The sequence below is a fragment of the Bidens hawaiensis genome, unplaced genomic scaffold (assembly GCF_021521415.1).
Source record: "Bidens hawaiensis isolate Kalapana, Puna unplaced genomic scaffold, B.hawaiensis_p1.1 tig00018651_1, whole genome shotgun sequence".
Classification (NCBI taxonomy): domain Eukaryota; kingdom Viridiplantae; phylum Streptophyta; class Magnoliopsida; order Asterales; family Asteraceae; genus Bidens; species Bidens hawaiensis.
Window position 1 is genome coordinate 3826 of NW_027492821.1, and position 23570 is coordinate 27395.

The 23570-nt window shown below is 33.2% G+C and overlaps 4 protein-coding genes across 4 annotated transcripts; 2 read left to right on the forward strand and 2 right to left on the reverse strand.

Annotated features, from left to right (window-relative positions):
* Window positions 1-420: 420 nt before the first annotated feature.
* Window positions 421-6641, forward strand: LOC143556567 (conserved oligomeric Golgi complex subunit 2-like). Its single transcript, XM_077045852.1, has 12 exons — window positions 421-897; window positions 3367-3573; window positions 3717-4053; window positions 4169-4330; window positions 4437-4536; window positions 4656-4859; window positions 4936-5044; window positions 5130-5333; window positions 5416-5520; window positions 5625-5750; window positions 5831-5965; window positions 6305-6641. The coding sequence occupies exons 1-12, from the start codon at window positions 427-429 to the stop codon at window positions 6416-6418; spliced, it is 2274 nt and encodes a 757-aa protein (XP_076901967.1). The 5' UTR covers window positions 421-426; the 3' UTR covers window positions 6419-6641.
* Window positions 6642-6811: 170 nt separating this feature from the next.
* LOC143556565 (cycloeucalenol cycloisomerase-like) lies at window positions 6812-9360 on the reverse strand. Its single transcript, XM_077045851.1, has 8 exons — window positions 9351-9360; window positions 9118-9269; window positions 7977-8060; window positions 7806-7847; window positions 7610-7720; window positions 7324-7515; window positions 7100-7197; window positions 6812-7022 (listed from the first exon to the last, which is right to left on the reverse strand). The coding sequence occupies exons 1-8, from the start codon at window positions 9358-9360 to the stop codon at window positions 6833-6835; spliced, it is 879 nt and encodes a 292-aa protein (XP_076901966.1). The 3' UTR covers window positions 6812-6832.
* Window positions 9361-11698: 2338 nt separating this feature from the next.
* On the forward strand, window positions 11699-14785 carry LOC143556569 (protein ROOT INITIATION DEFECTIVE 3-like). Its single transcript, XM_077045854.1, has 6 exons — window positions 11699-11914; window positions 13024-13137; window positions 13226-13359; window positions 13900-14044; window positions 14137-14339; window positions 14656-14785. Exons 1-6 carry the CDS (start codon window positions 11699-11701, stop codon window positions 14783-14785), a joined length of 942 nt encoding a protein of 313 aa, XP_076901969.1.
* Window positions 14786-15537: 752 nt separating this feature from the next.
* LOC143556568 (putative inactive leucine-rich repeat receptor-like protein kinase At3g03770) lies at window positions 15538-19514 on the reverse strand. Its single transcript, XM_077045853.1, has 6 exons — window positions 18236-19514; window positions 17560-17693; window positions 16861-17104; window positions 16555-16780; window positions 15989-16100; window positions 15538-15898 (listed from the first exon to the last, which is right to left on the reverse strand). Exons 1-6 carry the CDS (start codon window positions 19470-19472, stop codon window positions 15689-15691), a joined length of 2163 nt encoding a protein of 720 aa, XP_076901968.1. The 5' UTR covers window positions 19473-19514; the 3' UTR covers window positions 15538-15688.
* Between the last annotated feature and the right edge of the window lie 4056 nt (window positions 19515-23570).

Here is a 23570-nt window from a genome sequence, read left to right on the forward strand (position 1 = left end):
TGCTGGAAACCACCGATTTCGGTCGGATTTGACAATTGACTGATTAATTGGCTGATTAGCAAAAAATTAACCAATGAAGTAGGAACTAGCGATTAATCGAGGATTAATTAACGCCTAATCAGGATTTTTGCAACACTAGTTACACCTTCACCCGAAGCTAGAATTCTTTGGTCGCATCCTCCTCGAAGCATGCACATCATGCTCACATACCGATATTCAATTTTGGCTTCACAACTTAACTCTCAAATTTCAATCAGCAAAATTAAAACAAAGTACGAGTATGTAGCTCACTAGCTCCTCATCTTATATTTTTATAACAGTACTTTTGTTATTTTACCAATATTACCATCTTATTTTTATCTCTCTCTTATTATCATTTTTGTTTGTGACTATACAAAGGTTATACTCAGAACTAACTCATCTTCAATGGCGATCCACCACCAACAACCACCACCACCACCACCACGTACCGCCACAGCCAACCTCTTCGGCGATCCAACCGACTCACATCCGTTATGGTTCAACCAATCCTCATTCCTCAACCCTAACTTCAACTCCGAGTCCTACATATCCGATCTCCGCACCTTCGTCCCATTCGAAACCCTAAGATCCGAACTCCAGTCACACTTATCCTCTCTCAAACACGAACTAGTCGAATTAATCAACCGTGACTACGCCGACTTCGTTAACCTCAGCACGAAGCTCGTGGACGTTGATGCGGCGGTTCTGCGTATGCGTGCGCCGTTGATTGAGATCCGTGATAAGATCGTCGCGTTCCGTACGGCCGTTGAAGGTTCGCTTGTGGCGTTGCAGGATGGACTTAGGCAGCGTGCTGAGGCGTCTGGTGTTAGAGAGATATTGGAGCTGTTGATTGATACTTCGCATGTTGTGTCTAAGGTATTGTTAGTGTTTTGGAGGTTAATTAGCTTTACGGTATTCGAATTAGCTGCCTGTTTGTGTATTAGATGTGGATTTAAGTGATTTTAGAGTAATGTTGTTGAATTATGTTTTGTATTGTTAGATCTTGTATAGAATTACTAGAGAGATATTGTCTAAGGTATAATGTTCATGTTTTGGAGCTTAATTGACTTTAGAGGTGTGTAATTAGGTTGAGTGATTCTAGAGTAATGTTGTAGAATTAGGTTCTGTATTGTTAGATCTTGTATAGAATATGCTAGAGAGATATCGGAGGTTTTGATAGGTACGTGCCGTGTTGTGTCTAAGGCATTGTTAATGTTTTGGAGGTTAATTGACTTTAGAGATGTGTAATTAGTTACCTGTTAGTGTATTAGATGTGGATTTAGGTGATTTTGGAGTAATGTTGTAGAATTAGGTTTTGTATTTTTAGATCTTGTATAGAATTAGCTAGAGAGATATTGTCTAAGGTATAATGTTGATGTCTTGGAGGTTAATTGACTTTAGAGATGTGTAATTAGTAGCCTATTACTTGCGGATTTGAGTGATTTTAGAGTAATGTTGTAGAATTAGGTTTTTGATGCTCAGATCTCATATAGAAATTGCAGGTGTCACACACACTCAACAAATGTTGAAGTTAATATTACACAGCTTTCCAGTTATTAGCCTATTAGATCAATGTGGATTTGAGTGATTTTAGAGTAATGTTGTAGGATTAGTTTTTTATTGTTAGATCTCGTATAGAGATGGTACTTGTGGTATACTTAACAAATGTTTGAAAGTTAGCATTACATGTTTACTATTATCATAATCACAGATACAATGATCATCTAATTTTTGGAGCTTAATGAAGTTCACAGTTTTCTAATTGTTAGTCTATTAGATGTGGATTTAAGTGATTTTGGAGTAACGTTGTAGATTTAGGTTTTGTATTAGATCTCATTAGAGATTGTAGTTGTATTGTACTTAGCAAATGTTTGACGGTTAACATTACATGTTTGCTATAAAGTATTATCATATTCACAGATCATCTAATATTTGGAGCTTATTTAGCTTCACATTTTTCTAATTGTTAGTCTGTTAGATGTGGATTTAAGTGATTCTAGAGTAATGGTGTAGAATTAGGTTTTGTATTGTTAGATTTTGTATAGAATTTGCTAGAGATATGGGAGGTTTTGATTGATACGTCTCGTGTTGTGTGTAAGGTATTGTTAATGTTTTGGAGGTTTCTAATTGTTAGTCTGTTAGATGTGGATTTGAGTGATTTAAGAATTATGTTGTAGAATTGTTAGACCTCATAACGAAATTGCAGTTGTGTTGTACTCAACAAATGTTTGAAAGTTAACATTACATGTTTACTGTTAAGTATTATCATATTCACAGATCATCTGATAGTTGGAGGTTAGTTAACTTTACAGCCTTCCGGTTATTAGACTATTAGATGTGGATTTAAGTGAATTTAGAGTAATGTTGTAGAATTAGGTTTCCTGTTCTTAGATCGCCCATAGAAATTGCTGGTGTTCCATACCTATCAAATGTTAAAAGTTAACATTCCATGTTTATCATTTTATATTCACGGATTATCTAATTTTTGGAGTTAGTTAACGTCACAGCCTTTCGGTTATTAGCCTATTCGATGCAGATTTAAGTTATTTTAGAGTAATGTTGTAGAATTAGGTTTCTTATACTTAGATCTCCCATAGAAATTGCTGGTGTTCCATACTTATCAAATGTTAAAAAGTTAACATTCCATGTTTACCATTTTCATAATTATTTCATAATCACAGGTAATTAATTTTTGGTGCTTACTTAACTTCACAGCCTTCCAATTGTTAGCCTATACTATGCGGATTTAAGTGATTTAGAGTAATGTTATAGAATTAGGTTTCCTATTCTTAGATTTCACATAGAAATTGCAGTTCTGTTATACTTAAAACATGTTAAAAGTTAACATTACATGTTTATCATTATCATAATCACTGATCATCTTATTAACTGATTTTTGGTTTAATAGGGTTATAGATCATTACTTGGATTATCTATTGTAGCAAAGGTTATATATCATTATCTTGTTAGGATCTTGATTATAGCAAAACACACACCCACACACAATCAAACTGCAGAAAGTAAACGAACACGAGACCGAAGGATAATCTGACCTAAGTCCATGGGACGCAGCTAGGAATTTCTTTATTTCTTTAGCTTTCAACTCTTGTGATGAAGAATTACATGTACAACATATGAATATATAGAGATAGATCTTGGGTTTCTAACTTAGAGAACAAGATAAGTAAACATGCTCAAATAAAAGAGAATAATTGTCAGCTCATAAATCTTGTTTTCATTTTAACGGGCCCAAACCAAGAATGGGACTCCACAAACCCAACATACTTGTATGAAATGTACCTAGTAAGTTTAGGTATTTATGCGGTTTTGCTATTGTGATTGCAGGTTGAGAAGCTAATAAATGAGCTGCATAATGTGCCTGTTAATGGCTCAAATGGAGATCTGCACGCTGCAGAAAAGGGTCAATTAAGTAATGGTGTATCTATACAACACGCTGAAATTGGAATTAATCTTAGAGAAACTCAAAGCATGCTTTTGGAAAGAATTGCTAGTGAAATGAACAGACTAAAGTTTTACTTTGCTAATGCCAAGGTCTTTCCACTACATCCATGCTATATTAACATTTATATATTTCTTTTTAATTAAGCTCACTGAAAACTTTGAGAAATAGTCTTATTTGTTATTTAGTAGTTGTTATTAACATACACATTCTTTCTCTGTTAATGGCAGTACAGAACCTGCCTTTTATTGAAAACATGGAGAAAAGGATACAAAATGCCAGCTCATTACTGGATACAAGTTTGGGACACTGTTTTATTGATGGATTAAAACATAAGGATGAAAATGCAGTATACAACTGCTTACGTGCTTATGCTGCTGTGGATAACACACGAAATGCAGAAGAAATATTTCGATCAACAGTTGTCGCCTCGTTTGTTCAAAAAGTCATTCCATACGCTTCCTCTGGAGCTGTTGATGGGCCCACTGGGGATGATCTTGAAGAAGATTATAAACAAATTAAACATCTTATTGCAGAAAATTGTGCGTTTTTGTTGGAGATTTCTTCTACTGGTATGGTTATATCAACAATCAGTAATCTTTTTGCTTTTTCTTTTTATTTTAAATCATTGTTCACAAATCAAGAAATATATTAATGTTTATATATTTGTTTCTCATTATTTTACAGAAAATTCTGGTTTGCATGTATTTAGCTTCCTTGCTAATTCAATACTTAAGGAGGTTCTTTATGCAATCCAACAAGGAAAGCCCGGGGCTTTTTCTCCTGGAAGACCTACCGAGTTTTTGAAAAATTATAAAGCAAGTTTACGTTTTTTGGCTGATTTAGAAGGTAGTAAATACATGTTTCCTATAAACTTTTTTTTACCCATTATAGATAAAACATAAAACCTGAGTTGAATATTTATAAGTTTACTTTTTCTTAATATTTATGCAAGGATACTGTCCATCCAGATCTGCTGTCAGCAGCTTCCGAGCCGAGGCAGTATATTTAGATTTCATTAAACAATGGAACATTGGCGTGTATTTCTCATTAAGGTACTGATAGTTTTCTCCATGAAAAAATATCTAAGTTCTAAACCATATCACAATGTTACATAAAGCAAGTGCATAAAAAAATTAAGAAAAATGAGGAATGATTTGAGTATTGCTTGCAGGTTTCAAGAAATTGCTGGTTCTTTGGATTCTGCACTTGTAGGTTCTGGTTTGACTCCAATTCAGAAGTCAAGTTCTGAACATGGACTGACATTAAAGCAAAGTCTTACTCTTTTAGAATGCCTCAGATCCTGCTGGAAAGAAGACGTTCTTGTTATTTCAATTTCTGACAAATTTCTTCGGTTAACATTACAGCTCATATCTAGGTATGTTGTGATTTAGCAATCAATTTTTCCAAAAACCTTAGAATTTTTTTATACTTATACCTAGTTGGATTTGTAGATATGCAAATTGGTTGTCAGCTGGACTATCTGCTCGTAGAACCCTTAACGCAGGCTCTAATTCTTCGTATGAATGGGCACTCACTGCTGCTCCAGATGATTTTGTCTATGTATGTCTCGCATTTCACCTGAATTTATAAGTTTTAGGGTTCGTAAGAATGTATGTCTGATAATAGTTTCTGTTTTGTGTTGCAGATAATCAATGATCTAGATAATCTAGCTGAAGAGATTTGTAGCAACTATATTGGATACGTGTTTGAGGCTATCAGCTCATGTACTACAACAGAAGTAATTGAACTTGTTAAAAACAGCATTTCACAAGGTGGCAAATCTCTTAAAGATGTTGTCCCTTCTGTGATTGATTCCATAATTGAAACTCTAGTTGACAAGTCTAGCGAGGTAATTGCAACATTATGTCATTTATAAAGTTCTTTTTAAGAGTTCTTGATTGATGATAAACATGTTTGACACATAATTGTAGGAATTAAAACAACTGCATGGAATAGTTGCTGCTTACAGAATGACTAAAAAGCCGCCTCCTGTTAGGCATTCTCATTACGTGTCAGGCGTGTTGCGTCCCTTGAAGGTATTTGTTGGTTTTCTTATCATTATAATTGTATGAAAAAGTTTATTTTAAAGCGACTTTTAGTAAAATATCTAATAATTTGTGGACTTATGTCACACGAACAGGTTTTTTTGGATGGTGAACGGGCCAACACGTATTTGACAGAAGATATTAAAGGTAAACTCGTGCAAGGTGCTGCCTTCAAGATTACTGGTCGGTATCATGAGTTGGCTGCTGATATTGTTAACACGGTAAGTGTCATGAAATAGTAGAAACAAACAGATCATAATCTTCAGCGATCTTGATAAGTCATGCTTACTTTGTGATTCAGGCAAGAAAAACAGAGACTTCACTTCAGAGAATACGTAAAGGTGCTCAGAGGCGAGCTGGCGCCAGCTCAGACGTCTCAGACCATAATGTTTCTGAAACAGAGAGAATTTGCATGCAGTTATTTCTCGACATTCAGGTGTGCATTCTTGAATATTTCATACGTCTTTTAAGGGGTGTGTTGATTTACATATTGAAATTATCGGTCTATCGCTACTTGTGGTATTTAGAATTAGTTTTAGTGTATATCTGATTATTCAAAGATAAGCAGTTACTTTAAACAAGAACGTCTTTTTGATTGTTTGATGTATTAACTTTTTAAATAAATGTATATAGTCAAAACTCGAAGAAACTGTTTATGATTATGACTACAAACAACAAAGTTGATTGTTTGAGTGTTATTATTCAAAGTCACATAGGTAATGTTGTTAGTCATTTCGACTGATAACAACTAAATATTTATCTTTATAACGTTCAGGAATATGGGCGTAATCTTGCGACACTTGGGGTTGAAGCAGCCAAAATTCCGGCATATTGTTCATTGTGGCAGTTGGTTGCACCTCAAGATAGACACGCGGAAATAAGCTTCTAGTTTTTATAAGTTTTTGTTGCTGTAAGACACAAACATATCTGGCGCGCCTACTTATGTTTTTGATCTTGTGAGATTGTTTTATTGGCGGTATTGTTACATTATATATAGGTTTTGTTTGATCAATTTTTACTAATAATTGTATTAAAGACAGTTTTGTAACTAGTGTTGTGATTTATTTTTATATGTTTTGAAAATTAAAGCCCCTTATATAATTTATTTCTATATATTTGTTAGTAACTTAAACATCATGCCGAGTAACCCTTAACGTCATCATGCCATCTTGCAACACGTATATGATATAATGATATCATACATGAAACATTTGCTCAAGTGTATACACCAAATTGCAAGTTTAATTTAATGACCGAAACAACATTCACAGTGATACCAAATTCCGAAGAAAAAAAATCTAAATTAGAGTTCGGTATGCCCTGGGAACCAAGGGAGACCAGGTTCAGCGCATTGTTTGTTGTCTGGAACCGGAACAATGGGTCCTAAGAAGAGGCGCCATAGATCCAGTATGATGGTAACGAGCATAGCCGCTCCTAAAGCATCAACAGCCACTCTCGGTAGGTCCCACGGATCTCCCACTTTCTCATCAATCCTACAAATATGAAGTGCGCCAATCAGCAACCGACACGTGTAACTAATATATGATTTGGCAAAAGAACAGTTGCTTACCTTAGAAACATGGGGAAGCTTACGAGAAAGTAGATGGCGTAGAACAATGAACCAACTTTATACATTGATGTTCGGTCCACAAATGTATAGTAAGGAAACTGCACATTTTAAAACCAACATATGATGATGATAATGGGAATGCATGCATCGTTCGTAACAAGGGTATACCGGTAATTAGTTCCTACTTAAAAGAAAGAAGTAAAAAGAAAAGAAAACAGACATACATTTGAAATAGCCACGGTTTCCAGGTAAGCAATGAAGTAGGAAAGAGCTAAAATCCATGCAGATTTAATAATCCACTGTGTTTTCACTGGCAAATGAGCAACGGAATGCTGTAGTCTACGCAGTGTTAAATTTGATGTCACGTGGTAAAACAAGAAGCAAACATTCGTCAACAAAAATGTCGTGTGGGGTACCTGTAAAGATAAATATCAAAGATCAGAACTTTTATTTTCTTAAATATTAGTATAAATCATATAGGAAACAGAAACATGTTGAATTATGACTTACATTGTTCATCTTCCATGACGGGAAGGTGTAGGAAGCACCGAGCACTGTGAAAAAATAATGTGTCCAAAAGTAATTCCCAACATAACTAAAGATAATTATCCATACACTTGCCTGCAGTAACATATCATATCATGACTTATTTAGCATCTGAATTAATTGATTAAATAGATTTAGAATGAGCAAAAGATGTACTCACCTTCACCCAATATCGATCCTTCCAGCGAAGGCTACGATCAGCCTGGGAAAATCACACGATGTACACGAAAAATGTAAATATATCTTATTAGAGTACATTCATTAAAGTCTAGTATACAACTTCTAAAATTACTTAAATAAATAAATAAAATAAAAATCAAATAAATTTTACCTTTCCAACCACAAATACCGGTATAAGAAAAGCAGGAAGCACAGAAACGAGTCCTAGAAGCAAGTACTCCAATTCCTGGAAATCCTGTTGACAAAAACCATAATCAACATTACATACTTTCGGTTTCCTTGTGCGGTTGTGCCTGAGGCTCTTAGTCGTGCCCAACATGTCTGTTATGACCCCAAGATCTATGAATGTAATTTTTAAACAACTTTAGTTTTGACTTGTTGCCCATTTGCCTTCTATTTCTATGTAAACACTAAACATACCCTTTAACGAATGAAAGTGTATTTTATTAAAAAAAAATCAGCAAGTAAATAGGTATCAAACTATCAATAAACAGTTAAAACACAAGTTCAATCATCCATCATCTGTTAACTATCAATCAAATCAGTAAATTCCACAACAAAGATGCATAGTACATAAAGACAAGGGAAAATTCCCAAAATAAGCGTTTATGAAAACGTTTTTCAGGTTTTAGGTGTCATTCCCAAAATAGGTATTATAATCTAGTCGTGACGAGTAGTTTGTATAACCAATTAAAACTTGACACGTGTCTTTAAACTAACCATAACGAGCAGATTTACTAACCATTTACTTGTCACGACTAAATAAGTTTTATGCCTCGTAATCAACGCCCACGAGTAATTCATAAGTTCTTTAGTCGCGACGAGTAGATTCTAAGGTTAAACTAGTCGCGGCGAGTTAACTACTAATAAACTACTCTTGTAGGGAATGTAAACCAGGTAAACTAGTCGTCGCGACTAAAGGATTTATAAATTACTCGTGGGCGTTGATTACGAGGCAGGAAACTTATTTAGTCGTGACGAGTAAATGATTAGTGAATCTGCTCGTTACGGTTAATTTAAGGGCACGCGGCAAGTTTTAACCGGTTCTACAAACTACTCGTGTGTAATCATAAACTACTCGTCACGACTAATTTATAATACTTTGGGAATTTCTTGCAAATGACAACTAAAACCTGAAAAACGTTTTAATTAATACGTCTACATTTGACTTAAAAAGTCAAATCATTTATCGATTTAGGTCAAATTTGTCATACATCTAATCAATCAACTTTAAAACACATTTAGCCTAATAATAATGTTACAAGCCCTAAATCATGACGTCATAAATTTACCTCATAAAGCTTGTAGGGAACAACAATGCCGAGACAGAGAGTGAGCCAAAAAGGCGTGTAGAATAAGAAGAACAGTTCACCCCATCGCTTGCTAGGGTTTGGTGCTAGCCATAAACTCGAACTGCAGTCTTCTACTTCTACCTTTTTACTATCTGCAAACTCAAATTCATATAAAAACATTAATTTTGTGAGATCGAATTGAATTGAAGTGAGGTTAGGTTAATTACCTTTACCTTGTCCCATTGTTACAATCAGATCGAAAGCCTTTGTTTTCTTCTTCTTCTTCTTCTACAGTGATATGAGTTTATTATTATTATTGATAGTGAAGTGAAGTAGTGAACTACTACAACTTTACTCCCTCTATTATTTATATTTTCGTATTCAGTTTGAAAACAACTTATTGATGTTTTTAAGGCTTAAAAAAACTGTTTTTTAACCGTTTTAAAATGCTAAAATAAAATAATTTTTATAATAGCCACCTTTTAACTGTAAGGTGTTTTTAAACTCAATCTCAAACATACTCGTATGAAAATAAGACCATATGTACTGTAAGGAGTCATGTGGAGCCATTTCATTACATGACCATTTTATAAACAAAATAGTATAGTTGTCTAGTTGATAGAGCATTATTATTATTATTATTATTATTATTATTATTATTATTATATTTTTTCTATTAAAAATAAAACAAGTAAAGTCATCCCACCAATCATTGACCAGCTACTTCCTTCCCATTCGGCGTTGTGGGTGCCCACACCTCATATCCACCCAAGGGCCGGGTGGGGGTTGGGGGTTGGGTGTGTTTTGGGTGAGTATAGCGTCCGCTACGTACTGTCTAAGTGTTGTAAGTTCCTTTAGGCTCGCAAAGTCTACTCGAGCTTGGTAAAAGAGGTTTGCGTTTGAGCTTGTTTGTTAAACAACAAATGCAAATTGGAAATAAATGATTTCATCTTTTGTGTATTGGCTGTTAATAATTCCACCTTTAAAAATCACATCAAACGGTCTAACCTTTTAACTATTTTTCTCTTAATGGACTTCCGTTAAAATACTTCACGTCGTTAAGTTTTTTTTTTTTTCGAGTTTCAAATATAGTCGGAAGTTTGGACCGTTGCCAGTGATTTTTAAAGATGGGATCACCAATACACAAAAGATGAGATTATTTATTTTTAATTTTCCAACAATAAAAAAACTTATTTCTAGGCTTGAGTTCGTTTGAGCTCGATTTGAGTCGAGCTCAAGTAGTTCATGGGTAATTTGTCCATAGTTGTCATATGAATATAAGCTATATGCTAGTTTAGGCTCGCAAGTCTAATACATGCGAGCTTTCAATGTGTCGAACTCGAGTAGCTCGCGAACAGCTTGACTCGTTTACACCTATGGTTGCGAATGGAAAGGGGAAAAAAGAAATCTTAAATGACTAAATCTGTAAATTTATGGAAACTTCAGGGTCTAGATTTATAGTTGACTAACTCTGGATCTTTACCGATGGAGATTGGAGAACTCTTTCACAGTTCAGAGTTTAGATCTTGTATTATCTTATTAAAAATTTTAAAAATAAAATAAAGTGTTACAGTCTAAATATTTAAAGTCACTGGTCCTTTTTTAATTAGTATTGTTCAATTTATTTTGTCTTCATTAACGAACATTTTAAGTTTTGAGTATGTGATCTGTGTTTGGTTCAATTAATATCAAATTAAAATTTGAGTTTCATGTTTTTTCAGGAAATATAATATTTTTTAGTTGTCTTATTTGTTCTAACAACTCAAAGCTAAAAAATTAATGGATTAACGAGGAAATTTAACGTACAAATAAAAAAAATTGCTAACTATGCAAATAAAGTAGTGTAATTATATTATTACATCGTAGTGTAATTACACTATGTTGTAGTTACACTACATTATAATTACATTATATTTTATATATAATTACACTACTTGATACGCTCAGTTAATACGTTAATTTAATTCGTATTTGATTCAAACTCAAAATTAATATCTGTATCTGTTATACATGTCTAATAAGTAATATATCTCATGTCACATGTATTTTTCATACTTTCCAGACGTCTTTTCCTTTATTAAATAACTTGTCTTTTTAATAATGATATATTAGAAAGCAATAAAATAACACATTTATATAAATTTTTTAAAAAAGTAACTTTCGTTTTCAGTCAAACTACATTAACTAGTAATTAATATAGCTTTGAAACCAAATTACTTTATAAACAATTAACTTTCACATATTTTTGAATTTGTTTAAAAATTCAATAACCCAATACACTAAAAATAAAAATATTTATAATTTAATTAACAAATAATAAACGAGTCAAACTCAAACCAAAAACCACGTTGACAAAATAACTTCCAAATTAAACTCAAGCGTTAGAAAAAAAACTCGAAACAAGTCGAGCTCGATATCAGCTTTGACCAACAAACCTAACATATAAATAATATAAATAATATGAAAATTCAAAACACTCATTATATATCCCGCCATACATACATTTCCCATAATAATAATATTACACTCTCATGTCTTCTTCTTCTTGTTCCATATCACGTTATTCACACATTACTCAACAATGAAGGAAGCATTGGTGGTATGCGGAGACCGAAACTTAACGGTGGGAGTAACGATTTGGGACATCGAAACCGGCAGTCGTCTTCTTCACATACCAACTTGTGCTTCTTCTTTTAACGGTATCACTTGTTTGAGAGATCAGTATTTGATTGCCTCTCAGATTCATCGCCCGGGTTCCGTTGCTGGTGGTGTCATCTTCACCTGGCCTTTCTCTAAGGTTATACTTTATTATCTTTCGTTCGTTTATAAATGAACGAACATGAACATAGCCCATAGGCCGTGTTTGTTTAACTTTGTTAGTGAACGTTCAGTAATGTGTTTGTTTATAAAATTGATGGTATGTGCATGTGAATAGGTTATGGTTATGGATAATGTGTCTTTGTTAACTGACTTTAACTAAAACCGGACTGAATTTTGTATGTTTGTGTTTTTTCGAAGTTTATGTCAGTATTTTCATCTTTTATACTTTTATTTCTAGATTCAAACAATCGAACGTTTATGTTCATGATGCAACTCTCTATAACCGAGCTTGTAAGACTATAACCAAGCTTGGAACTGGCATATTCTTGGTTTTAAATTGCGTGATGTGCTCCAATGTGTTTGGTCCATAATTTTGATGCGTGATGCGCTCTTAAGAAAATAGTAAAATTCCAACATATGCGGAATGCCTGAATATTATGCAATTTTTTGTTGTAAATTCACACTTTTCCTCCTCTAAATCATGTTGCGCGCATCATAGCGCATTATGAGCGCAACATGCATGTAAACGCATCACATCAAATGCCGCAATGCGCTCTTTACATCGCATTACGAAAGTAAAAAAATAAAAAAACAAAAGAAACCGACGAACCATTTTCAACCGAGAAAGTAAAAAAAACAAAAACAAAAAAAACAAAAAAACAATACATTGGACAATTAACTGAACTTTACCGAAACTGACCCATAACCGACGGTTAACCAACCTATGGTTAATCAACCATTCGATTATGGTTATGGTTAAGCAATCTTCCATAACCAAAGCTCATTTAGGATTATGGTTATGGTTAAGCCCCCATAACTGAACCGACTTTGCACACCCTTAGGTTTTATGGATTCAAAAACAAACTTACGAGCGTGATCTTACTCTTCCTAATTAGTTACTACTTCTCGTGTGTTTCATTGGTTATTTGATTGAACATTTGTGACTGATGTTGTAGTCTGGTATAATTTCTGTTACATTAGTAACATATATGAATTTTTCTAATTGTTTTTATTGTGTATGAATGTGTCATTAGTGTAACTGTGTAAAATAAGATTGAGTCTTACTAAGAAACCAAAACTTTTCAGCCTCGTGCATCTTTACGGAGCTATTCTGTTGAAGCCATTGAGCCGGTTTCCAGTACAAAAGACGGTATATATTTAGCCGGCGGTGCCACTTCTGGAAATGTTTATCTTTGGGAGGTAAATGATTTGCCAGTACAAAAATTAATATTGTCACAGACTCAAATTAGTTTATGATATGTATCTTGTTAATATTATTTTCCATTAGGTAATAAATGGGAAACTGCTCAAAACTTGGCACGCGCACAACTCTCCGGTAACCTGCTTAGCATTTTCTGATGATTCTTCTCTTCTTATATCTGGTTCTGAAGATGGAACCGTAGTTGTCTGGCCAATGATAAGGTGGCACATGTATTTCAGTTCTTCAGTTTCATTAATTTCCAATAAGAAAACATATAGCAAGGTTACAAAAGTCGCTAGGCGGATCCTAGGCGGCCGAATGGGGAGTTGGGAGTACTCGGAAATGGAGAATATAAAGAAAATTAATTTTTGGATATTATATATATGTCAAATATCATAAGTTTACTAATATTTATAACAAAATAAGTGAATATCAATACAAATAAGATACATAGATTTTTTAACACTAAATTATTCTAAGTTCGCTAATTAATAGTTAAAAAAGTGATATTCTTTTATTAATGTTATAAAAAATATGAATTATATTTTATTTTTTAAGACAAAATCGGCCCAAGTTGCCTGACTAGAAGTGATTCTGGTGTGGTTGACCACCTTTGATAGATTCTTAGTAACTAGGCGGGGTTAAAGAAACTCCCCTCGGCACCATACCTTGTAGCGAGTACTCGGGGAGTACTCAGCCTTGTAGACCTACTTTTACAACATTGATATGAAGTACTTAAAATGTTTTTTATCTCATGACAGTTTGTTAGATGAGACAAACGCAAGATCGTTTCATACACCACTAATCGTTTTAGCCGCCCATATATCCTTCATAACAGGCCTCTTACCGTCATCGAATGTTTCTAATTCAGTTTTTGTGTCAAGTTCTCTTGATGGCACTTGTAAGGTTGAAATATTGGTTTTTTGTATTAATATTTTTTGTATACTATACATTGATTATGTTTAATGTAACTAAATTATTATTCATGTTCACAATAGGTATGGGACCTTGTACACGGGACTCTTTTGCGAACATGGTTTTTTCCACAACCGATAACTGCAATGGTTCTTGACCTTGAAGAGAGGTTCTTGTTCTCTGGAAGTGCAGATGGAAGAATATTCATGAGCCCGTTTGATGTCGGATTAATGAAGGAATCTACTGTTGCTTCAGAGCAATCAAAAGTTGAATTGACCGGACACAAGTATGCTATTATATAACTATAACTTAAAGTTATATTATATATATATACACACACATAGAGCAAAGTTATAATATGAAGTATATTTTTCCGAAGTATAGAAAGTGTGTCTTCACCATTAGATATAATAAAACACACCGCACAATAAACACACTTTCCATATCCACCATCAGATCAACATATCTAATGCACCAGATTACTTCTTACACTTTTTAGACACACTTCACTTCTTATTTTAACCCCACCACCACACACACACACACATATCTTTTTTGATAAAATGCATATTATTAGCTAATTACTGCAATGGAAATTGCAGGAAGTCAATTACTGCTTTGACTTTTAGTAGATCGGGTCTTATTTCTGCTTCGGAAGATTGTACCGCTTGCTTGTGGGATATTGTTGAAGGTGTGATTATCAGAAGATTTCACCATCAAAAAGGTAATTAATATTTTTACTAAAGTATTTTTTCGCCCCCGACTATGCAATGTTGTACCAGTTTATTAATTGTTCTATAGTAGATAATAATATTACCTGCATGCATGCAGGTCATATAGCTAATATGATCGTGATCCCGAAATCTTCACTGATACCTTCAAATAATCATCAGAGGAAATCTACTCACTCGCTGGTATCTTTGCTGCAAAAATATTCTCTACCAACTGATTTATTAAAACCAACTATTACCCTTATACCGTCACCTGAAGAACAACAACAAAAAGTTAACCGTCGATATCAAAGTTTTGATTTACTCGACCAGCAGATTCTTGATTTGGAGGTCCAGTCTCGTAAACTCTTTAGAAATATTTAGTGTCATTGACTTGTTTGACTATTGAATCTTGTTGTTTTGGTATGACTGTATGACAGATGGAAAGAACACCTGAAGCATTACGGTTAAAGGTCGAAACAAATGTTGCAAGTAGATTGTGGATTAATGGCATGAGAAAACGAGTGATGGAGATAAACGATAACTTAAGGTCTCGTTTGCTTGATTTGAGTCAGCATCGAATTGCGCTAGGAGAAAACAAGGCACGAAGAAATAAATTTTTTTGATGAAATTTCAAGATATTTGACATGAATAATTGAATGTGTTCATGAGGTCAACCTGAACACGACATGTTTATTAAACTTGTTAGATATAACAAAAAAATTTGATTGTTTTCATGTCGTGTTTCGAGTTATGTTATGAATTGTCACCTTTGATTAAAATAAATCTAAGGTTTGGAATTTTAACATTTTTATTAGAAATAAAAGGTTCCTGACATGATATAAATATTTACGTTTAAAACAAAAACGTAAGTGATCGCTTATTCTTCATCACGACAACAACATCAACTCCTTATGAATAAAACTTATTGAGCCGGGCGTTGTGGATTAGCCTGAACTTGAGCAGCATATTGCAAGTGCCAAAGGACGTCTTCAAACGATGGTCGGGCCCACGAATCACTGACTAAGCATTTTTTAGTTATCGAGATTATAACCGACAGAGATTCCTGTGAGCATGAACCAAGCACAATCGGGTCGACTACTTTCCTTCTTTCAGCTTCTGTTCTAAATGAAGCCTGAAATAATCAAACAAATTCTTTAAATCACTTCAAAAGCAAAATAAGTGAATAACACATTAATTTATAGTTTAACTTAAAAGATAATACCATTTGGTTCATCAGAAATTCGTCTTTTCTAGATGCAACGGAAGGCCCGACAAGGGATTCGAGTAGAATTAATCCGAAACTGTAGACATCATCCTCTAAGTTCTTCATTTGCCTGCAAAAATATCCATGAACAACGGTTGTTTTATCTCAAACGAGTCAAACTACATTTTACTCTACATTGGTCAAACCAACCCGAAAATGGCCCATTTTGGCATGTATGGCCCGCCCGACCCGTCATCTTTGGAACCTCTAGTTTTCACCAAGGAAAAAACCTTACCATGATTCAAGACCTTCTCCATCCGTCTACAAAATGAAAAAATAAAAAGGTTATATTTTGTTATTGCATGAACAAGTTTTTTTACTATTAATTACACGGATGGTCTATGTGGTAATATCACTAAGAAAGGACCAAATGTGTTACGCCAGTTGCATATCACTTAACATAATATCTGAAGACAATTAGTGAAAAGACAAAATGTGTTACGTTTAAGTGAACTATTGAGACTAAAAGTGTAATTTCTAAAAACCGAAAACCATATGACTGTCCTGGTAAATAACTTATTAACATTTTACATACTTCTTCTTGTTTGATATCTTCTGCTATGATAGAAAGCCCATAGTCACTCAGCTTTGCCATCCCATTCTCATTCAACAAAATATTATTTACTTTCAGTTTGTTGTTAAAAAAACCGGGAATGAGTCCGGTATGCAGGAAATGCACCGCTTTAGCCACACCGGTTAATATTCGCAATCTGTCTTCCCATTTAAGCACCTTTTCAGGATCATTCCCTGCTTTAAAGTTTAAACAATCAAACATTAATAAGTTATAAGTCCTCAATACTTATGGCTATCTTGTATACCAAAAAACTTACTCTCGAGTAGCGATTTATAGTTCCCGTTATTCACATATTCATACACAAGGTGTACTTTGTTTGAACCACTGTCATTTAGGCCTTCATTGCTAATGCAGTGTCCCAAAAGACAAACTAAATTTGGGTGCCGAAGCCTCGCAAGCAAATCCAACCGTAGTTTAAGGTTTCTAGCCGTGTACTTTCGGGACACGGTTAAATGTCTTATTGCAATGTCTGTTCCATTTTCTAGCTTTCCTTTGTAGATCTGCTTGATATGTAAGAAAGTTACTAATGTATATAATTACCAATTTTTCATGTTAATAATAATAATAGATATTGTAATTAGTATTATGCATTAAGGTGTCGTCTCAGTCTCTCTCTCTCTCTCTATATATATCCTGGTACATTGTTTAATGGGTCGATTTTGGTTATGTTTTTTACTAGAGGCTAAATTTAGAAAAATAATTTAAGAGGAAACACGTCAAAAGTCACCTAAAAGGCTAAAATGTATTTGTAATGCATAAAACTTCATAAATCATTTTATATAAATAGTCATACTATTTTTATGAAGAAAAAATATCTCGGGTCAACCAAACCTTTTCGTTTTTGTTTGGCAGGCACCAAAAAAGTACCCGTTTTGACATGTTACTCAACATGTCCGACATGCCCATTTTGCCACGTGTAGTTAATAACATGTGCATTGTGCTTTTAGATTAGTACCTTGCCGGTAGAACCTTCTCCTATTAAGGTTGATCTGTGAAAGTTATCAGTAGCATCCTTCAACTCATCAAAAGAAAACAATCTATGCACTGGGATTCCTTCTGTACCCAACTTTGCAGCCTCAGAAGCAAATCCTGGTTCAAAAAAAATATACCAAGATTAATTCAAACACCATCATAACAAAAAAATAATAAAAATGTAACCTTTTATAAATTTTCTTGCTCTAAATATCTAACATTATGTATCTTTGCAGCTGATATCGCCGATTGATATATCGGTCCCTTGGTAAAATATGGTCAGAATATCGGTACTGATAATATCAGCGATATTTGACCGATATATCACCAATGTTCCCGATATCAGTGTTTTAAGTCTTAATTATCAATTTTTAGTGTTCAATGTTAGTGTTTTAAGTCTTCATAAGTTCCTACTTGCCACGATGTTAGTGTTTTGCAAGTTGCAAAAGAATAATTTGTTAATGGTAAGAGAGTATACTGAATTACTAGTGTTAAATTGCTATATATATAAATTTTACATGATATTAATTTTACTGATATCTCACCGCCTAACCGATGCCTAAGATATCAGTCCTTGACCGATATCCTCTATTTTTGTTCATTTACTGCTTAGATTATGTTAAGTACTTATTCAAGATCATGGTTTCCGAAATACTTACTTGCACTGGTTAATAGCCCGGACAGGTAACCACCCGAACCAGAATAATCCTGCACGGCTTTTTGTGGCGGTTTCGGTTCCAACAAGCCTCGAACGCAGTTTTTCCTTCGAATTACAACAAACCCGAATGCCAAAACCGCTAAAACTAAAACACACCCTGAAATAACTCCCACAAATATTACTGGATTCTTTCTTTTTCCGGAATCTTTAAACTTTTTTGGATCAACATCAACTCCTCTAGCTTCTTCTACACAATAACTCGACGAATGCTGATGTTTAACATCATTCATAAAACAATTCCCATCATACTTAACTGTTTTATTATTCGAATCATCGGTTAAACAAGAAGGCAAGCCACCTGTAAACCGGTTTAGCGAAATATCAACGGCTGCGAGTTTGTTTCCGCATTGTAACCGGGCCGGTAGTTGACCGGTCAACTTATTAGATGTGAGGTTCAGGTAAGCAATATATGGTAATGAGAACAGTATAGAGGGTATGCCACCAGAAAGTGAGTTGAATGAAAGATCAAGTTCTTGAATATTATTGAGTTGACCATAGTTGACTGGAATTTGACCAGAAAACAAGTTCTTGCCAAGATGTAAAATAATCAAACGTTTTGGTAAATCTGGTAATTGACCAGAAAATGAGTTATCTTTGACTCTCAAACTGGTCAAACTTGATAATAAGTCAACCCCTTCTGGAAAACTGTTATTCAAATAATTACCATCAAGATTCACACTTTGAATATTTACTAATCTTGTAAAAATTGGAGGTATTGACCCATACAAGAAGTTAAAACTCAAATCAATATACTCAAGTGTATACAATCTTTGAATCTTGTTAGGGAGTGGACCCCATATTCCTAAAGAAACCAAGCTTAAAACTTTCAAACTTGTTAATCTTGATAAAGTGGCTATCAAAGAGTCCATTGAAAAATTACTAGAAAGTGTTTGTGAAGGTAATGGAAAGCCATAAAAATCCAAACTTTTTACCTTTTTTGGAAGACTTATTATTTTAAGCTCAGTAACATAATTGTTTTCACAAGTTATGTTCACTTGTGGTGATGACAAGTAACAAAAATCATTGCTTGTGTTGTTCCAAATATCCAGTTGAGTTGGGTACTCAAGCTGTTTTCTTAACTGAAGCAAGACTTGTTTTTGTGATGGTTGGATTGAGTTTGTAAGTAAGAAGATACAAGAAAGAGTTAAGAACAAAAGATTAAAGCTTGAAACTGCCATTAAAATGCTCTGTTTTTGTGTGTTCAAGATCAAGAATGTGAGGTATAAAGCTTGCAACTTTACAGAAGTTGAGTTAATATTATTAATGGAATAATAGTAACCCAACAAGATGAATATTAAAAGAACATAAAAATCAAAACTTTAGAAGCTAAAGTCAAGATTCAAGCTCTAAAAACAGAAAATAGACAAATATTATGCTCTGTTATCCTCTGTTCTGTATGAAACATGATATATATATATATATAGGGTGAGGTACGTACTATAGGTACGCGACTCACGCTCAAAGGCAAAAACAAAAACGCTCAATGGAAAAAAAAATATTAAAACGCTCAGCCAAAAACTTAAAACGCTCAAAAACGGTTTTTGTGAAGAAAAGTAAAAAAATGGTCGATTAACGATCAAAAACTGTTTATTTTGGTGAACCAATGATTAATTGGATATGTATTGACGATTTCGAGATCCTGTGACGTGATTTTCTGGATCGATTTCATGAATATATGTATTCTTGTACCTAATGTACGTTAAGCAATTATTGTATTCTATCTTCTATCTGTATATATATATATTATTTGAGGAATCAAATGTGTAAGGAAGGAAACAAAGATGAAGTAAGATGTGGTAGTTGAAAATTAATGTCAGTGTGTAAGAAAAATTTATAAATTTTCAAATTCTATTGCATTTAGTGGTGTCCACATGCTGTTTTGCTGCCATTGAAGATGACATCTAGAGGTGCACATCCAAACAGGTTAACATGTCACTAACCGGTTTCTAATATTTGGCTACTAAGTCTCAAAGCTTCGTTTTTAGTAGGATTGGTTTTGTTATTCAGAAGGAGTTGTGGCGCAACTTGTTGCCCGTTTATCTGTCACTTTATTGTAACCGTTTTGAATTTAATGAGAAATATTAGTTGATTCTTTAACTGGTCCCTCTCTAACAGGTTTCTACTCGGAAAAAACCGGCGGTTAGTAACCAGTTTTTCATTTTGGCCCCAAAACCAGTTACAAAACCGGTTTTAGATTTTTATATTATATTTTTTAAACCGGTTTTTTCCCCAGTTAATTACCGGTTCGGCTATACCCGAAACCGGTTACATTAGTTAAGGTTTTTATGCTTGAAAACCGGTTACTAACTGGTTAACTGGTTTCTGCATGTCTAATGGCATCTGTATATCAAGAAATAAAGATGTGGGCTTTTTTTGGGTGATTCCAGTCTTTCTATTAATCATAAAAACAGAAATCATTGTAACTTGTACATCATGTATAACATTTAGTGTGTCACATTAGCAATAGGTTAATAGATTGTACTAGTATTGTTTGGTAGACAGCTTGCTACCAATTTACATGTGCAGCTTGTACCCTGGCAATTATTTTAGTCCCATTATGGAGAGTTATAAATTATTCTAGACCCATCAAATTTAATAAAAGTTTATCCATTACACTTATTTTTTTTACACACATCCTCTAAAATCTACTATTATAATTCATAGACTTCTACCTATCTCTTTGAAAATATAGACGGAAAGAAGCTTCTATTTATAGGCTTGGAGATGCCTAACTCTTTCTTATTATTAGTAAGTGGTTGTTCGTTTTATAGAATCACGGACACATACTAATTTAGTGAAGATAAACACCTAGTATTAGTATGCCAAAAATAATGATGCTTTTGTAACTTTTTTATTAAAATTTTTATTTTTTATTGTATTTTATTAATTTATAACAAGTCAAACAAGTGATACTTTATTGACTTGGCATATCTAGTCTATGCAAATATTCCATATGATAAAATATTGCATTTGCTTGGTTCTTTCAAATGTTTTTTTATATAAAGGTAATTCTATGTTGTTCTCATATTTCATAAACATTTTTAAATTATTAGTTTTTACTATTTTTCTACTATTAGTGAAGCGATATGACCTCAAATAATACTTGTATCCGATCCGAAATATCATGTCTAAATCCGACCCACCACACACCGGCCCATGGAGCATGTTGAAATTGTGGGAAACGTGACTAAATAGGTCCTAGTAATAATGTGGGATGATAGTTACCTTTCACTAACTAGCGGCGATTTCATAAATTCGGGATACTTGTTAAAATTATTATTAAACGTTTTCAGATGATCTTTCTAGTTTTTACTAATCAAAATTAGATGTATAGTTGGTATCACACTCTCAGTCTGTCACCTCGAGTTAATTATACTTAATATTGTTAAGATGTCAAAACTAATTTGAAACCGTGCATTGTTATAAGTTAATAAACTATACTTATAGAAGTTTAATAAGTTTATATAATTTATCAATTATACAATTATTAAGTTTTTTTCTTATAAAAGAGAAAAATATTCATGCCCTGCCTAGATGATCAAATTTCAAAGAGCAAAATGGGCATTGTTTGAGGAATATTTTAATAACACATGCCTTATATTGTAAATAATTATTTGGAGGCAAGTTAAATAAATGATATTTTAATATCGCATGCCCTTTATAGGACGTACAATATATTTTACAATAATATTAAAGTCTTAGTGTTTTTTTTATTTACTAACAAATTACATGTATTTTTTTATAATTCCTTCGGAAGTTACTTTGAAATATCTTTATTTATTGTAATCAAATTATTTCGAGAACCAAAAGTTGCTAAGCATCTTGTACTTTTTAGTTTTTATACTCTTTTATAAATGTTAATTTTCTCACGGATCCTCTTAAAGGGAGGTCTATTTTACGATCAGTTGATATTCTTATGTTCGGGTGGGCATGGGGAAACACGCTTGTGTGTATCTTACAAGAGTGTCTCCTCTTGTTGGGCTCAGGGACCGTGGGTTTGTTGTGGGTCAGGCTGCGTTGAAGGCTGAATCAGGCAAAGTTGTTAAACATGAGAAAACTTGTTTAGAGAATCAGCATATCTTTCTCTCATTTGCTTTTGATATATTTGGTTTCCTGGCCCCATAGGCTGTAAACTTTTTGAGTAGGGTTCAGCGTGTCGTACACGGAACCTATTCAACTCCTAGGTCTCAAAGCTTCGATTTTAGTAGGATTGGTTTTGCTATTCAAAAGAGGTAGCGGCGCAACTTGTTGCCCATTTGCCTGCCATTTTATTGTAAACGTTTTCTAGAAATGGGACATAACTTGACTTAAAGAAGAGAATATATTTATACAAGTACCTTGGTTGTAATAATATTATTTGATAAAACTTAACGTTTCCCTTTTACATTCATGTTGTTAAAGCATAACCGATTCGTTTGTATTCGGTTCACTAACTCGTATTCAAACTACGACATTGACACTAATTCTTTGTTTAACTAGCTATACCAAGGATCCAGTCCGATTTTTAGAAAACCTTCAAAAAAATCATTTTAATATCGCATATAGTTATACAAATTTTGAAATTTTATATATGTATGCAGTAGCGTAATATAAAATGAAAAAAAATAAAAATAAAATAAATAAATAAAAGAATTGTATTGAAATATCTGTTACGTAAGGCCCCATAACATGTTAATAAATTGTAGGCCATAACAAATGTAGGGAAGAAAGTTGATGAAATTAAAGAGGTAGAGCCCAAGCATCATTGTCAAATTATTCAGAGCCAAATTGTCATGATCAGTTTATTGGATTAATTTGTTATATTAAGTCATCAAAACCATTTAAGTTTAACAGTTATACAAAAAATTTTGTTGTTAATATTAGTTAAGCTGAGTGTGACTAGTGAATCGTGACATAAGCTCATAATACCCCAAACTTTGAATCGTGAAGATCTTCTACCATTTTTCATGAAATAATATCATACTAGGTTAGAGCCTGTACTTAACACGGGTAGAAAATATAATAAAAATAAAATATTATTATATGTAATACGTATATTCAATTATTAAGTTTTTGATATATTATGCACTATAATTTTAAGTTGAAAACAAAATCTTGATGTTTGATTTATTTAAAATAAAAACATTCATATCGATATTGTTATATTAAATATTGTGTATATAAAAATGATATTTATAACAAAACGTTGTTAAAGATTTAAAATCCAAAATTACAAAGACTAAGGTTTTGTTGTAAAAGAAAAATAAATAAAAATATATTATTTTTAAAATAAAAAG

Coding starts and splice junctions, on each gene's coding strand:
- LOC143556567 (XM_077045852.1), top strand. CDS start 427: ATGGCGATCCACCACCAACAACCACCACCACCACCACCACGTACCGCC. Junction 4,860..4,935: donor ACATTACAGCTCATATCTAG/GTATGTTGTGAT, acceptor TTGGATTTGTAG/ATATGCAAATTGGTTGTCAG. Junction 5,521..5,624: donor GCGTGTTGCGTCCCTTGAAG/GTATTTGTTGGT, acceptor TCACACGAACAG/GTTTTTTTGGATGGTGAACG.
- LOC143556565 (XM_077045851.1), bottom strand. Junction 7,848..7,976: donor CGGTATTTGTGGTTGGAAAG/GTAAAATTTATT, acceptor TGATTTTCCCAG/GCTGATCGTAGCCTTCGCTG. Junction 7,721..7,805: donor AGGATCGATATTGGGTGAAG/GTGAGTACATCT, acceptor ATGTTACTGCAG/GCAAGTGTATGGATAATTAT.
- LOC143556569 (XM_077045854.1), top strand. CDS start 11,699: ATGAAGGAAGCATTGGTGGTATGCGGAGACCGAAACTTAACGGTGGGA. Junction 11,915..13,023: donor TCACCTGGCCTTTCTCTAAG/GTTATACTTTAT, acceptor AAAACTTTTCAG/CCTCGTGCATCTTTACGGAG. Junction 14,045..14,136: donor CTCTTGATGGCACTTGTAAG/GTTGAAATATTG, acceptor TGTTCACAATAG/GTATGGGACCTTGTACACGG.
- LOC143556568 (XM_077045853.1), bottom strand. CDS start 19,472: ATGGCAGTTTCAAGCTTTAATCTTTTGTTCTTAACTCTTTCTTGTATC. Junction 17,694..18,235: donor CGGGCTATTAACCAGTGCAA/GTAAGTATTTCG, acceptor TTTTTGAACCAG/GATTTGCTTCTGAGGCTGCA. Junction 16,781..16,860: donor CTATAAATCGCTACTCGAGA/GTAAGTTTTTTG, acceptor TAAACTTTAAAG/CAGGGAATGATCCTGAAAAG.